This window comes from Cololabis saira, chromosome 1 (assembly GCF_033807715.1).
Source record: "Cololabis saira isolate AMF1-May2022 chromosome 1, fColSai1.1, whole genome shotgun sequence".
Classification (NCBI taxonomy): Eukaryota; Metazoa; Chordata; class Actinopteri; order Beloniformes; family Belonidae; genus Cololabis; species Cololabis saira.
In genome coordinates this window covers 10,941,818-10,952,915 of record NC_084587.1, presented here as the reverse complement: position 1 = coordinate 10,952,915, position 11,098 = coordinate 10,941,818, and the positions used below count along the sequence as shown (strand labels likewise).

The 11,098-nt window shown below is 38.0% G+C and overlaps 1 protein-coding gene and 2 non-coding genes across 3 annotated transcripts; all 3 read right to left on the bottom strand.

The window, feature by feature from the left end:
- Positions 1 to 747: 747 nt before the first annotated feature.
- On the bottom strand, positions 748 to 10,394 carry rps6 (ribosomal protein S6). The gene is made up of 6 exons (XM_061739200.1): positions 10,327 to 10,394; positions 7,999 to 8,130; positions 6,572 to 6,782; positions 5,073 to 5,219; positions 2,234 to 2,391; positions 748 to 881 (listed from the first exon to the last, which is right to left on the bottom strand). Exons 1-6 carry the CDS (start codon positions 10,330 to 10,332, stop codon positions 786 to 788), a joined length of 750 nt encoding a protein of 249 aa, XP_061595184.1. The 5' UTR covers positions 10,333 to 10,394; the 3' UTR covers positions 748 to 785.
- Positions 1,111 to 1,248, bottom strand: LOC133454619 (small nucleolar RNA SNORA58). The gene has a single exon (XR_009783401.1). It is a non-coding gene; the product is annotated as a small nucleolar RNA SNORA58 (small nucleolar RNA).
- Positions 3,953 to 4,090, bottom strand: LOC133454613 (small nucleolar RNA SNORA58). The gene has a single exon (XR_009783400.1). It is a non-coding gene; the product is annotated as a small nucleolar RNA SNORA58 (small nucleolar RNA).
- Positions 10,395 to 11,098: the final 704 nt, after the last annotated feature.

Below are 11,098 nucleotides of genomic sequence, written 5' to 3'. Positions count from 1 at the left end.
AAAAGAAATTCTGACTTCATAAGCACACAAATGTCTAAGAAAACCATTTCAGATCACAACACAGGTTGTGGGACCAAAATAACAAATTAAAGCAGTTTATGAATAGAGAAGAGGTTTGCGGTCAAATGTCAATGACAGCCCTGGTGATAAATGTAGATACAGTATCTAAAAACAATGGTTATTTCAACTTTGTACATTAAAAGGATTATTTCATAAAAGAGGTGTCCGTTCCATCATAATCTTTTTGCAGGTTTTGAAAAAAGAAAACAGGCAGTTGTATCAGTCTTCAAGCAGGTCAAAGGTTAACCCGTTACCATCTTACAGACTTTTAGCTGTATTAAGACACGTCACTAATTCACAAATTCAGTTTGTGGGTGCAGAAGGAGATATTAGGACCAGTGTGGTCCTTAGTTTTTTCCAGACATTTACACCGGCCAGTTTGAAACAAAGGCCAGAAACATCAGCTCTGGCCCCACACACCCTGAACTCTCCCCGTTTCCCTCCCTCTCCCCTCTGGCAAGAGATACCAGTCACACTCAGCCAGAAACAACAGATTGTAAGCAGCTTTTTCCCTCCCCCCACCCAAATGACTGATGGAGGAACCCCAACATCCAGCACGTTGCAACTTCATCCTTTTCTATTCAAGGCAGCTGCTCTTAAAGCTAGTTTAACTGTGTGCCCCTTTGTCTTTCTGCCGACCAAGAGCTGCTAAAGCTTTGCATGTAATGAACAAAACAAAAGTCAATGTTTCAGCAAAACATTTATTGTATTCGAGTCTCAAGTTTTCACTTTTGGCTGGACTCTGACTTGGAAGTGGACGCCCTCAGAGAAGAAAGGCGGCGCCTCTTGGCGATCTGTTCCTGGCGTTTCTCCTTGGCCTCCTGTTAGAAGAAATAAGCGACAATCAGAAAACACGGAATCACATGGAAACAGCACCTCTTCATCTTGAGATAAACCTTGAATCAGATGAAGATACCAGATTCAGTAATGTTTTGCTGAGTTATGAGCGTATGGCAGTTTCAGCAGAGAAACGCATGCATATCCACAGGTTGGTTGTTTTCACATTATAGGAATGGCTAACAAGGCAAGTGTTAGAATGCATTATTGTACAAATGACAGAGCGCTACAGTTCAACCATCCACTAATCAAGACTGGTCGCATCTGGTGAGCATCTCCACGGTTACTCTTGCACACACTGTCCCCCCTTAATGACTACGGAACAATCAAAAAGGGTCTCATCGTGTGCCGTTCACCCAACTGGTAGGTGACTGAAACAAGGACAAACTTGCACTTAAATTTACTGAAGAAAGATTACAATGTATGTTTATCAGCTAGTTATGAATCTACATCCATGTCCAGTGTGTTCTGTGATAAGCTTAGAATACTGTTGAAAACTTGTTTTGATAGCTGGTAGCTTGAAAATGCAGAGAAAGCCTCAACTGTGATGATGTGGATATGCACACATTTCTCCACTGTGCCTGTGTTGAAAAAAAAAATCGATTTTCGATTCTAAATCGATTCTCATATTAATTCCTAAAAATCGATTTTTTTTTCTTTTCATCATTTTCGCCAGGTGAACTTTAATCCCAGTAGTCGGACACAGTTTGTCATGACACTTCTGAAAAATGCCAGGTGCTTCATGGCAATATGTGTGCGTGGTGACAGAATAAATTAGATAAGCTAAAATAATTTGTTTACTGCATGAAATGTTGCAATTTCTTTCTTTTTTGCACTTTAAATGGATATTGAAAGGCCTGTTTGAGTTATTTATTTCACAATAATTATTGTGAAATTATTATTTCACTAGTTATTTTACAGTAATTCAGGCAACAGCTCAAAAAACATTTTAAATAACACTAAGCCAAATCAATATCGAATCATGATAATCGGTTCTGAATCTTAAGAATCGGAATCGAATCTTGACATTTGAATCGATACCCAGCCCTAACACATTCAAGGCCTGCTCTCTCTGGAAATAACCTCCTGTCGGAACTACTAATGCAGCCAAGTATAATATTATATACACAGTGTTTATTTGTTTGTGATTAAAAAAAAAGTTAAAGCATCTGATCACACAACGGAGAAAATTAAACACTAGAAAGCTTTACGGCCTCAGCTTGACTGAGGAATTGTGTGTCCTTTAAAAAAATAAATGAATTAAGTAGTTATATTTTTTTCCCGGTTTTCCACAGCATGCAGTCGTGTCCCAAAATAAAAGGCTAACGTGGCGTACCTTCATCCTCTTGGCCAGCAGCTTGGCGTACTCGGAAGCCTCCTCCTTGTTCTTCTGTGTGCGCTGTCTCTTCAGGGCGATGCGGCGGCGCTTGTGCTGCAGCACACGGGGGGTCACCAGTCTCTGGATCTTGGGAGCTTTAGTTCTGGGCTTCTTGCCTACCAGCGCGGAGAGAGGGGACAGCACCAACAGGTCAAAATTAATGTCATGTTATCCAAACAATGCAAATACTTTACTTGGCAGCCCGGATTGATCAACTGTCGCCAAAATAGATGAGCATATTTATTCGAAATGCTGAACTCCCACAATGTAGCACTGGGCTTAAACAAAAATCTCAATATCCCTCAAAGAAACACTGAAGAGCTTGTTTTGTGCTCACACTGTCAACTCCCCGGTAACTGAACCAAGTATCAGACTGATGTTGGTTTCACTCGGTAGCACAGCCTTCTACACGTTTCCTGTCCTACTATGCTAACTATTTTCGAATCAGTAATTTTGTTCAACCTCTATATGCTATCGCAGAAGACGTTATCTTAGTTTCTGCAAGATATGGCATTATAGAAAGGGGGGGGAAAAAAAAAAATCTACCCGAACAATTCCTTAATGACTAAACAACGGAAAATTGTCAACTATGACCAATAACTGATTCAAAAAGTACAAATCAAGTTTAAAACATGCACACCCACGATGCACCAAGAGCTAATTTGACTATGAAATGTGGTGACAAACATCCTGCCTGCAAGCTGTTCAGTGCTGCAAAGAACTCGGAGAACCAAGGTGACGAAAATTATTAATAAAAGTGGGAAAAAAAACCACTTTGTGTTGAAAATAAAATTGTACACAGTACTAATTATTCAATTTCTTTTAAAAACAATAATGGAACGCATCAAACATCTTTTTACAAGCCACGCAAAAACATATATAAATAGGAAAAACTACTCTGAAAATGTCAAACATGTTTAAAAAAGAAGATTTTTATCACTTAGAAAGCAAATATAAATTGCAATTCTCAAAATGTACAATGTATAATTACAAATTTAACACAAAGTTATATAACCTTTTCACATAGACATGCAGGCAATGCCTCACATTGTTATATTTTCAAAAATATAACAACTTCCCCCTCTTCCCCAGAAACCAGATTCTGTGCAATTTAGTTCTTGATCAATGTGATTGGAAGCAAAACAAAAATCAACCAAAGAAAATGGCCTGTTTTCATTGGTTCGTCCTTCAAATGCGACGACTTTGTTCAGGGAAAAAAAGGACAGTGTATATAATTTATCCTAAGTTGGATTTTATTTGGCCTATCAACATTATTTAAAAGCATATATAGAGTTCCAAGTGTGCACTTCCAAGAAGCGACTCAGTGAGACCATAATAACAGCACGTCACAACTGCAGTGCCTTAACATGCCACCTATGCAACTAATACAAGATAGTTTCTAAATGTTTCTTAATTCTGGTCCACAAGGGCCGTTGGATGAATGTGTCATTACCACTTTGGTGAAAACCCTGATGACGAGCTGATGTTTATCCCTTGAGAAACAGTTTAAACTTGAGATAAACCTTGAATGAGATGAAGATACCAGATTCAGTAATGTTTTGCTGAGTTATGAGCATATGGCAGTTTCAGCAGAGAAACGCATGCATATCCAAAGGTTGGTTGTTTTCACACTATAGGAATGGCTAACAAGGCAAGTGTTAGAATGCATTATTGTACAAATGACAGAGCGCTACAGTTCAACCATCCACTAATCAAGACTGGTCGCATCTGGTGAGCATCTCCACGGTTACTCTTGCACACACTGTCCCCCCTTAATGACCACGGAACAATCAAAAAGGGTCTCATCGTGTGCCGTTCACCCAATGGTAGGTGACTGAAACAAGGACAAACTTGCACTTAAATTAACTGAAGAAAGATTACAATGTACAAGACTGTCTCAGAAAATTAGAATATTGTGATAAAGTTCTTTATTTTCTGTAATGCAATTAAAAAAAAACTAAAATGTGCGAATCAACTGAAATATTGCAAGCCTTTTATTATTTTAATATTGCTGATCATGGTTTACAGCTAATGAAAACTCAAATATCCTATCTCAAAAAAATAGAATATTCTGGGAATCTTAATTTTAAACTGTAAGCCATAATCAGCAATATTAAAATAATAAAAAGGCTTGCAATATTTCAGTTGATTTGTAATGAATCCAGAATGTATGAAATGTTTGTTTTTGTAATTGCATTACAGAAAATCACAATATTCTAATTTTCTGACAGTCCTGTATGTTTATCAGCTAGTTATGAATCTACATCCATGTCCATTGTGTTCTGTGATAAGTTTAGTAAACTGTTGAAAACTCGTTTTGATAGCTGGTAGCGTGAAAACGCAGCCAGAGAAAGCATCAACTGTGATGATGTGGATATGCAGCCATTTCTCCACTGTAACCGTCACACATTAAAGGCCTGCTCTCTCTGGAAAGTTGCCACGGTAACAGTAAACTTTACGTCAAACGTAGCCAGAGCTTTCATTGAAGCCCTAAAGGTTTTGCGTTGTCAGAGGCTTTGAGCTTGAACAAAGAAAAAAACCTTTCACTGCCCGATGCCCCCACGTGTCATCTCATTGTCATTATTCTGCTGATCTGGACTTTGTGTCACATGTCTCCATGTGAAGCTTCATGTTGATTCATTTCTGTAAGATTATCACCCAAATATGGGGGAGGTAGCTAAAAATTAACATGTGGTTTGAGATCAAGCTCCAACTAATACCCCCCACCCCCAAAAAACAACATTCAGTTAGAGATGCCAACTGAGTTTTTGTGGACGTGAATCAGCGATATTCTCACCTTCTTTAGTGAGAGGTCTCCTCACTACGTACTGCCTCACGTCATCTTCCTTTGCCAAGTTGAAGAGTTTGCGGATCTTGCTGGCCCTCTTGGGTCCAAGGCGGCGAGGGACGGTGCTGTCGGTCAGGCCGGGAATGTCCTTCTCGCCTGAAAGTTACACATCACAAGATCAGTAAGTTATACTGCTGGGATCTTCCAAACTTTAAAAACCAAGACATGAATGGCACAGTCTTATGTTGTCTTCTTAATAGAATATCAAGTTTAGATTAGACTTCAAATTTAAGCACAATTTTCCATCTGGTACACAAAAAACATTGGAAAAAAAAAAGAAAAAGCTGTAAGAGGGTAATAAGTCAGCCCAATTTAAAATTCTGCCATATTTTAAATTTTGCAAAGAATATTCGGGTCACCGGGTGCATACCTGCAAACTCATCTTTTTAGCTTCAATCACTATTTCAATCAAATCAAAATGTCTTTCAAGGGGAATTGTTTAAAACCAAAGAGCATGGTTGCAATAACATCGCTAACACGTGCACAAAAGCAAGATCTCAACAGTTTAGCAACTTCCAACAAAGCCACTCAACATCAAGTGAGACAGCATCTTATATAACTTGACTCCAATACTGGCGTACGCTGAGGTCCAGTTAAAGTTATGTAGCATGAAAACATGCCCTCATTCCAGCACGTAATGGGAACATAGCATTGCCATCTTTCCTGCGATTGGCCAAAAGACTTGAACATGCACGTTCAACCAAAGACGTGTTATTTCAAAGATGCTCCTTGGATCGATATGATTCATTTGAAGGATGTACTTGTAGTTTGCAGGTAGATGTACCTGCACAATGTATACTTCAAAATCACACCTACTTACTTGCCTTCTACTGAACTAATAAGAGCAAAGCAAATATTTATCTTGTTTCTAACGTTATGCCAAATATGAGTTGACACGCTGATGGTAGGTTATTTTATACCAAGTTAAGATTCACGGTCAGGAAATTCTCTGATGTCATAACAGTTCCTCCTTGGCCTTGTACAAAGCTCTTTATATTTGACATTAATGACAAACTTTCTACCATTTTTGCCTTTGTAACTGGAACAAAACTTGGCTAAACTTAATTTATAGTGGGGTACATGCTCAACAGTCACAAACGCATAGTTTCCCTCAAAAACACTTTAGCGTGTTATTTTACATCTTATATTTCTGAGATGATGCACAAAACCTAACTATACAATTATAAATTCAAATTAAAAAAAAGTATAACAAATGAGAGAACAATTCAGTTCAACCATCCACTTTCATCAAGTCTGGTCGCATCTGGTTAGCAGTTCCACAGTTACTCTTGCACACACTGTCCCCCCTTAATGAATACCAAACAATCAAAAAGGGTCTCATCGTGTGCCGTTCATACATTTTTAGATGTTCCATTATATAAAAAACCCAACAATTATACCCACCCCACATTAATATCAAACTCCCACGTGTGAAGTTAACGTGCTACCTTTCTTGACGATGACCAGGTTAAGAACGCTGAGGTTGGCGTCAACGATGCAGCCGCGGACAGACTTGCGCTTGCGCTCGCCGGTCCTGCGGGGACGGTAGCACGAGTGGCCCTTGCTGAGGAGCAGACGCACGCGGCCGTGAGTGAGCACGCCCTGCTTCATGGGGAAGCCCTGCTTGTCGTTGCCTCCGCTGATGCGCACCATGTAGCCCTGAGGAAAGCAAAGCACCGGTCATGACTTCACCCCCCAAGTGAGAACGTGTTCACACATTCTTTGAAGGGTTTTTATTAATTGAATTCGTTGTAGTGATGCACCGATTGTTCGGTAACCGGAATTGTTCGGCCGAAAATGGCAAAAAAACACTTTCGGTGTTCGGTGGAATAAGTGGGAAAAAAACGAACAATTAATAACGGCGTTGTAATATAAGGAAATAGACTGGCCGCTCCCGTAACGGTTGCACCACAAACAGAAATCGCTGGCCAACCAAAACGTAACCACGTAAGAATTTTACCTAACATTCACCAGGAGGTGGAACCAAAACAACATAATGCTGGGAAATTAAAAAATGTTCAGTTTTTTATGTTCAATAAATATTTTCTACCTTGTAATTTTGTAAAAGATTTTTTTTCTTTGAAAAAGCATGCCTAAATCAAATTTATTTGATTTATGCAATGGTGAAAAAATTGGCAAAATAAATGAAAAACTGAGAAGAACCATGTTGGTATGTGGGTATGCATGCGTATATGCATGTATATGTATATGTATGTATATATGTATATGTGTATATATGTATGTGTGTGTGTATATGTGTGTGTATATATATTTATTTATTTATTTTCTCTCTCACATAGTTATTTAGTTTTGTTTTTTTCAAATCTTGCACTGTAGTGGTTATATTATGTTAAAAGGGTAGAAAAAATAAGCTTTGGCTTCTGTCTACACCTTTTGGTCCTTGATCTACATGAAAAAAAACTTTGTATCGACAAATAACTTTACAACGTGACCAAATAAATATATATATCAATCAATGTTCGGTATTCGGCCAAGTGTGTATTATTTTTGGTTTCGGTCACAAATTTTCATTTCGGTGCATCACTACTTTGAAGGGTTTTTATTCATTGCATTAAGGAATTTCACATCACTTAAATTAGACATGCTTAACATTAAAGTACCGTAAAGACTTGAGAGAGCAATGCCATTTCAATCAGCCACAGGTGGGAAGGCTGGTTGCATCTGACATGCAGCTCTGCAGTTTCTGTGGCACCCCTGTCCCCCCTTAACGACTACTGATCAGCCAGTAAGGGTCTATTTAGGTGCCATGTCATATAGAAAGTCCCTTTCAGACTAAACATTGCCATTTTCACAACTACAACCTCACAATACAGCATGTACTGCACGGCGGTTGGGCAGCTGATCCTTTGCTCACCTTCCACTCATCTCCCAGAGGGTCGGCAGCCACCTCGGTGGCCATACGCTTCTCGTAGAAGGTCCTCAGCTTCCTCTCATCGTCAACTTCAATGAGCTTCTGGCAGCCAGTAGCGGGGAATGAGATGTTCAGCTACAAGAGGGGTAGAAAAGTTGGTTAAAACACAAGCAGCTCATTGGGAGTCATAAAAGGTCACGAATGGTGATGACCCTCCATTTAGTACATCCAGCAAATAGCATTGGTGTTCAGTGGTTGCTATGCAGGAATCGTACAGAGGGTTAACCCTGAGAAAAGCAAAACATGGTTCCTGACTCTACTGCCAAACGTGTTCACACATTCTTTGAAGGGTTTTTAATTCATCCCTTTCATTAAAAAGGAATTTCACATCACTTAAATGAGACATTCTGAACATTAAAGTACCGTAAAGACTTGAGAGAGCAATGCCAGTTCAAATCAGCCACAGTTGGGAAGGCTGGTTGCATCTGACATGCAGCTCTGCAGTTTCTGTGGCACCCCTGTCCCCCCTTAACGACTACTGATCAGCCAGTAAGGGTCTATTTAGGTGCCATGTCATATAAAAAGGTCCACTCACTGATGTGCAGTGGTTGCTATGCAGGAATCGTAACGAGGGAACAGCATCAGCAACCTTCAAAACACAGCTCCCACCCCTGACCTGCTCTGACCTGCTGCCTTCAGGAAGACGCTACAGTCATCAGGTCCAAAACCAACAGACTGAAAAACAGCGTTTTCCCCAAAGCCATAATCGCCCTGAACAAAATGTGAATGTCTTCATTACTTTTTTTTTACCTTGCAATACTTTTTCCCGGCCTATCTGATTGATTGAATAGTTCATTTCGAACACGTAAGGGAAAAATATAAAATTTTAAAACAAATTCAAAACATACAGAAAAGAAAAGCAACAACAAAAACGTAATACAAACAGGGGAAAAAAAAACTGTCCAAAAAGGAGCAGGTAGAAGTAAAACTTATTTAACCCTGCCCCTTTGTTACCTCTATTTTAAATTAAACATAAATATTAATAATAGCTACTAATTTACACTATTAGACTACAGATTTTCCCATTGGTTGTGTTTTTGCACCTAACAAACAATCTTTCCTTAACATAACTCCTCCTCAATCAAATAACTTCAGAATTCGCGCAATATTTGTGCAATATTCCACCACAGGTGTAGTTATGTTATCTGTAGATAATTACTTTTTTTTTTTGTAATTGCACTACAGAAAAATCACAATATTCTAATTTTCTGAGACAGTCTGTAGAGCAGTAACATATGGGAATAAGCTTCCACCACATTTAACCATGATAAACAATAAAGCTAGATTCAAAAATAAATTAAGAAAAGCAGTACTTAGCAAGAAGTCAGTTTTAGTTAGTTGGTTTATTCTGAAATTCTGAATGTGTAAAATGGAAGATTTTTTGTTTAGTTCTGGCTGGTTTCAACAATTTAAGGGTTGAATTCCATTACATATCAGATCATTTTTGTTTAGATTTAGTTATGTTTTAATTGTAAGGTTTGTATTTGATAGAGAAAATTAGAATATTGTGATTTTCTGTAATGCAATTACAGAAACAAAAATGTCATACATTTTGGATTCATTACAAATCAACTAAAATATTGCAAGCCTTTTATTTTAATATTGCTGATCATGGTTTACAGTTTAAGAAAACTCAAATATCCTATTTCAAAAAATTTGAATATTCTAGGAATCTTAATCTGTAAGCCATAATCATCAATATTAAAAGGCTTGCGATATTTCAGTTGATTTGTAATGAATCCAGAATGTATGACATTTGTTTTTGTAATTGCATTACAGAAAAATCACAATATTCTAATTTTCTGAGACAGTCCTGTATAATGACAATAAATCAGTCCCTGAATATGATGCTGACTCCAAACAAATGTAAGTAATTCAGCATGAAAGTAACGTGATGTTTAAACAGGCCTGTTTGCTTCTTTACCGGCTTCTGCGTCCCTAAGCCCTAAACTCAAATTACCCCACTTCCTGACACAAGTTTTACGTTTACTTACGAATTCTTATACCCTGAACCAGAAAGGTGTAGCGACCCATCGGTGCAGGTGAAAGAAACTTGAGCAGGCTGCACATTTTACTTTCAGAACGCGGCCATGTTTCCATAGCTCGTCCGCTAGCTCCCCTCACAATCAAAGTTCATCCTCTACGCTCAAGTCTCGGTCACCGCATCGAAGGAGTCCGCTTTAATGTTCAAAGTCATGGCTTCAATTACAGTTTGATATTTAAGAGAAAATATCAGTGAAAAAGTAGATACAGATCGAGGATTGTTAGTACCTTCATTTTGCCAAACCGACCCAACGATGGTCCGCCACGGGAAAGAGGCCGGATATCCGCTTCGTAGTCTCACATACCCCTGGGAAATATCGCGAGAGCTCTGTTCTCTTGTACAAACTTGGAAATCCCCACTTCCGAGGACAAATGGAACGCGGCATGACCACATAGGACAAGTTCTTAAAAATATATATACAGGACTGTCTCAGAAAATTAGAATATTGTGATAAAGTTCTTTATTTTCTGTAATGCAATTAAAAAAACAAAAATGCCATACATTCTGGATTTATTACAAATCAACTGACATATTGCAAGCCTTTTATTATTTTAATATTGCTGATTATGGCTTACAGTTTAAGATTAAGATTCCCAGAATATTCAATTTTTTTGAGATAGGATATTTGAGTTTTCTTAAGATGTAAGCCATGATCAGCAATATTAAAATAATAAAAGGCTTGCAATATTTCAGTTGATTTGTAATGAATACAGAATGTATGACATTTTTGTTTTTGTAATTGCATTGCAGAAAATCACAATATTACAATATATATACATATACATACACAATATATATACATATAAATAAGATAGGATGTATTATACTGCTCATGTTCCTTTATAACAGATATAACGTTTAGAATGGAGCTTTGTAAATATGATATTAGCTGAAAAAAAATTAGTATTCATGTTTTTGCTATGTTTCATGTGGAACCAACGGAGTGAAAGGTGATATATTTATTTTTCCATTCCACTGATTTGCCCATTTTTGGGCACA